This window comes from Mandrillus leucophaeus, unplaced genomic scaffold (assembly GCF_000951045.1).
Source record: "Mandrillus leucophaeus isolate KB7577 unplaced genomic scaffold, Mleu.le_1.0 Scaffold773, whole genome shotgun sequence".
In the NCBI taxonomy this organism is placed as follows: domain Eukaryota; kingdom Metazoa; phylum Chordata; class Mammalia; order Primates; family Cercopithecidae; genus Mandrillus; species Mandrillus leucophaeus.
This window is the reverse complement of record NW_012108397.1, coordinates 949,354-954,137: the sequence shown is the minus strand read 5'-3', so window position 1 is coordinate 954,137 and position 4,784 is coordinate 949,354. Positions and strand designations below refer to the sequence as shown.

Below are 4,784 nucleotides of genomic sequence, written 5' to 3'. Positions count from 1 at the left end.
GAAGGCAGTGGATGGATGGATGGAGGAGTCGATGACTGTTTTCCTTATTGGGACCCAACTCAAGGCCTGCTACTGGAAGCACTCAACCAATATTTCTTGAATGAGAGAGTGAATGTGTGCATAAGTGCATGAATGAATCACTAAATGAGCAAATGAGAGAGTGACTAAATGCATGAATGAATGAGTGAATGAATGCAAGAATGAGTGAATAAATGCCAGCAGGAGTGACTAAATGCATGAATGAGTGAATAAATGCAAGAATGAGTGAATAAATGCATGATTGAGTGAATAAATGCAAGAATGAATGAATAAGTGAATAAATGAATGTATGAATAAATGCATGAATGAGTGAATAAGTGCATAAATCAGTGAGTGACTAAATGCATGAATGAGTGAATAAGGGCAGGAATGAATGAATGAATAAGTGAATAAATGAATGAATGAATAAATGCATGAATGCGTGAGGGGGTGGGTGAGTGAGGGCGAGGGGCTGACAGGTGCAGGGACAGCTGTGGAGGCGGCACCCACCTCGTTGATCCAGTCGATGTAGGCGGACACCCGGGTGTAGACTACCGGCTTCTTGCGGGTGTTGCAGCCCAGCGAGGAGCCAAAGCTGACGATACCAAACACTTCCCAGGAGCCGTTCTCCAGCTGGCAGTTCAGTGGACCACCGGAGTCCCCCTGCACCAGGCCGGGAGGGCATCAGCCACCAGGCCCCCGAGAGGCAGGCTTGGGAAGCAGGGCTGGGTTGGGGTGGGGGATGTGGGTTGTTTTCTCAGCCTTAGTTAGTAGATGGTTTTGGCCTCAGCCTGCCCATGGTGAGGGAGGCAGAGGAAGTGTGGTTTGGGGCTGCCTTGGCCTTGTTCTAGGAGGCCCTGGGGTGTCGGACTAGCTCTTGGTTTGCTGTGTGATCTCGGGATGATGTTACACCTCTCTGTGCCTCAGTTTCCCTAGCTGTTCAGGTCTCCTTGTCTAAGACTCTGTGAGCTACTCAGAGCAGTGAGGATGCTGGCAGCTGTGCCAGAGGCCTGGGAAGGTGGGGAAGGAGGGTGAGAATGGGGAAAGGGTTGTGTGTGTGAAAACAGGACATTCCCTGATTATCTTAGATGTTTTATGGTTCTGGTCTCTCTGGACTGGTGGAGCAAATGGCATGGAGGAGCATGTGTAGAGACTTCAGTGAAGCCTCTTCTGCATCCTTTAAACTCATTTAATCCTAACCCTGTGAAGTGGTAACTCCATTTTATAGATGGAAAAACTGAGGTCAGAGGTTCAACGGCCTTCCCAAGGTTCCGCAGCTCATAAATGGTGGGACTGCGGCTTGAACTCAGATACTCATGCTCAATGCTCTCACCACAGTGCTGAGCGGGGGGCAGTGATGGGCTTACCCTGAGCCTGCTGGGCCCAGCCAGGGCTTGCTCAGTCTCCTCCCAGAGGAAAGGTTTAGTCCATTGCACCTCCCTTTGCCCATGTCCACTTGGCCACTTAGAGTAGGGACAAGGTGCAGAACCTAGTCACTCACACTGCAGGCTGAGATGATGCCATCGCCCCCAGCACACACCATGATTTCCGTCACCATGAAGCCCCACCAGTCAATCCTGGAGCACGTGGCGTGATCCACCACACGCTGCAGGCCCTGCTGCAGCTCATCAGCAATGGGGCCGTTGGCTGGGGAGAGAGTGAGCAGTGACCAGGGAGGCAGCCGGGCAGCCCAGCCCAGCCCAGCCCAGCCCTGCCCCTCCCCAGGCCTTCAGGGAGCAGAGGCCTGGGATGGGACCCAGGGGAGCGCCGGCTGAGACGCTGTGCAGACCACACACCTGCCCTTCATCAAGAGGCAAGCCCAGGTCCCAGCGGGCCAGGAGCAGGCTGCCAGCAGAAGGAAGCTATAGTGTTAAGTTGTCTTTAAATTGGATTGAAATTAAATTGGATAAAATGGGGGTTTAGTTGTCAATCATGTGTCTTTGCTGTCACACATTAAAAAGCCTTTCTTACTCCAAGATTTTCTTTTTTTCTTTCCTCCTTTTTTTTTTTTTTTTTGATACAAGGTCTCACTCTGTTGCTCAGGCTGGAGTGCAGTGGCAAGATCACAGCTCACTGCAGCCTCAAACCCCTGGGCTCAAGTGATCCTCTCGCCTCAGCCTCCTGAGTAGTTTGGGACTACAGGTACACACCACCATAAACTGCTATTTTAAAAAATTGTTTTTTTTTGTAGAGGCAGGGTCTCACTATGTTGCCCAGGCTGGTCTTGAACTCCTGGCCTCAAGCGATCGTTCCTCCTCGGCTTCCTAAAATGCGGCATTACAGGTGTGAGCCGCCACACCTGGCCTCTCTTCCAGGCTTTTCTAAATAGCGATCTGCACTTTCTTCTAAGTATCTCACAGTTTCATGATTTGCATTTACCTTTTAGTTCCTCTGGGATCTATTTGGGCATATTATACGGTAGATGTCATCCCCCACCCCTAAATGCTTTATTTTCGTTTATTTATGCTACACTTACTATGTGCCAAGTGCTGTTCTGAGCACTTGACAAATTCTAATTCGTCTAAACCTTACCACATCTCTCAGAGACTCTTGTTAGTGTCTGTCACATGGTATGTGCTTAGTAAATACTAGCTGTTATTGCTACACGGTTTACAAAGACATGAAAATGTGAAGGCAGAAAGGGAAAGTGGGTGGCATGCTGCTTCCTTCAGGAAGGCTCTCGGGATTTGCCAGGGACGATACTCACTCCAGAGGCGGCCCCAGCCAGTGACATAGCAGGGGTAGTCGTTGGGGAGCAGGGAGTCCTTCTCTGGCAGGCAGGCCACCTGGATGGTGTCACTCAGCTCCACGTGCTCTGCAAGCTTGATGAGGGCAATGTCGTTGCTGGAATCCAAAGTGGAGAGGGTGAGTGGGCAGGAGGACCCTGGCCCCACAAGTCCAGGTTAAGGGGCTCGGGCTGTGAGTTGGGAATCAGACCCAGGGTGCTCAGGGGTCCTGCACAAACTTCCTGACTGCCAGCTGCTTCTTGACCTTCGGGGATGTCGGGACGAACGATTCACCATCTAACATGATCACCCGCCCTGTTGACGGCTTCTTCTCACATGTCATCACCTCGGGAAAGGGTTAACAGAGGGAGGTGGGGGTGGAAGTGTTCGAAACCACTGCTGGCTGTGTGCCCATTGAAACAGAGGCTATAGCAAGTTGAGAACTCTAATGCCAAAGATGGCACTTGCAGATGCCAGTTTTAATATGTTCATGTTACAGGCATAAAAGCTGGCCACCCCAGATACACCTGGTTTGATTCCTGGTTCTGCTACAAAGTGGGCTGTGTGACCTGGCACACATTTCTTAACCTCTCTGAGCCTCGGTTCTTTGTCCAGGGCTGTTGTGAGGATTACATAACAGATGGCACATAAAGTATCTATTGCAATGTGGGCATACAGTAGGCACTCAATAAAGGTGAGCCCTGGCCCAGCCTCTGGAGAGACACTGTGGGGGGGCCTTCCTGTGAACCTTCCTGGGAGTCTTGGCCAATGAGGGGGATACGAGGGGTATTTGTCTCCACTCAGCATTTTGCCATTTTGTGTAAGAGAGTCATTCGCTGGCTGTCCAGGGTGAGGATGGGGTGTCAGGTGTGGGGTGCAACAGGCTCTGCGGCTCTGTCTTGGGGACCCCTCCTTCCACACTGCCCCCAGCGGCTGTGGGATGGGCAGTTTGTCACTCACACTGCCAGGTCGTAGTTCCAGTTCTCGTGGACATAGATGGTGTCCACACCCACAAACAAAGATCCTTCCTCATCTTCCACCTCCAGGTTGTGCTTTCCCAGGGCCACACGGTAGATCCGGTTGTTGCTGGGCAGAGGAAGGGGACCAGGTCAGGGTGGCCCCTGGTCCTACCAGCCAGTGGGATAAAGAGGGAGCTTGGGGCTTTAGTGGGACTCATTTGAGGGGAAGAGAGTGTCCCCATTGTCCTTTCCCAGGGCCACACGGTAGGTCTGGTCGCTGCTGGGCAGAGGAAGGGGACCAGGTCAGGGTGGCCCCTGGTCCTGCCAGCCAGTGGGATAGAGAGGGAGCTTGGGGCTTTAGTGGGACTCATTTGAGGGGAAGAGAGTGTCCCCATTGTCCTTTCCCAGGTTGAGGGAAAAGGGCCTAGGACTTGGGGTTAAGGGACTTGGGTTCATGTTGTGAGCTTGCTGCTTCTGGCTGTGTAGCCTCGTGCCTCAGTTTCCTCATCTGTAAGGGGGAGGCAATACTGGAACATACTCCCAGGGCGGCTGTGAGAATAAACTCATCCAAGCTTCCACCGCTTTTGCCTGCACAGTTGCGGCATCCACCTAACTGCCCCTCACTTGTACGCTGGCCTACTCCTGTCTATTCCGAACCCAGCAGTGTGGGTTTAAAAATATCTCAGGCCAGGTGCAATGGCTCATGCCTGTAATCCCAGCACTTTGGGAAGCTGAGACCTGAGGATTGCTTGAGGCCAGGAGTTTGAGACCAGCCTGGGCCACATGGCAAATCCCCATCTGTACAAAAAACAGAAAACTTGTGGTGAGGTTTGGGCTTCTAAGTTAAAAAACAAACAAACAAACAAACAAAAAAAGAAGAAAAATTAGCTGGGAATGTGTGGTGGCGTGTGCTTATGGACCCAGGAGGGGTCTATAAGCTACTCGGGAGGCTGAGGTGGAAGGATCGCTTGAGCTCAGGAGGTCGAGGCTACAGTGAGCCATGATGGCACCACTAAATGAGATTCTGTGTGTACCAGAAAAAAAAAATTATGTATGAAATATATAAAATTAAATATGTGGC

General features: G+C 51.4%; 1 protein-coding gene across 1 annotated transcript in view; it reads right to left on the bottom strand.

Moving 5' to 3' along the window:
- CTRC (chymotrypsin C (caldecrin)) overlaps positions 1–4,784 on the bottom strand; it is a 19,887-nt gene that overhangs the window by 7,717 nt on the left and 7,386 nt on the right. The window contains exons 5-8 of the mRNA XM_011966791.1: positions 3,705–3,842; positions 2,726–2,862; positions 1,520–1,665; positions 529–681 (exon numbers count right to left, since the gene is read on the bottom strand). Of these exons, the coding sequence (XP_011822181.1) occupies positions 529–681; positions 1,520–1,665; positions 2,726–2,862; positions 3,705–3,842 (574 nt within the window). The remainder of the gene's footprint in view (positions 1–528; positions 682–1,519; positions 1,666–2,725; positions 2,863–3,704; positions 3,843–4,784) is intronic.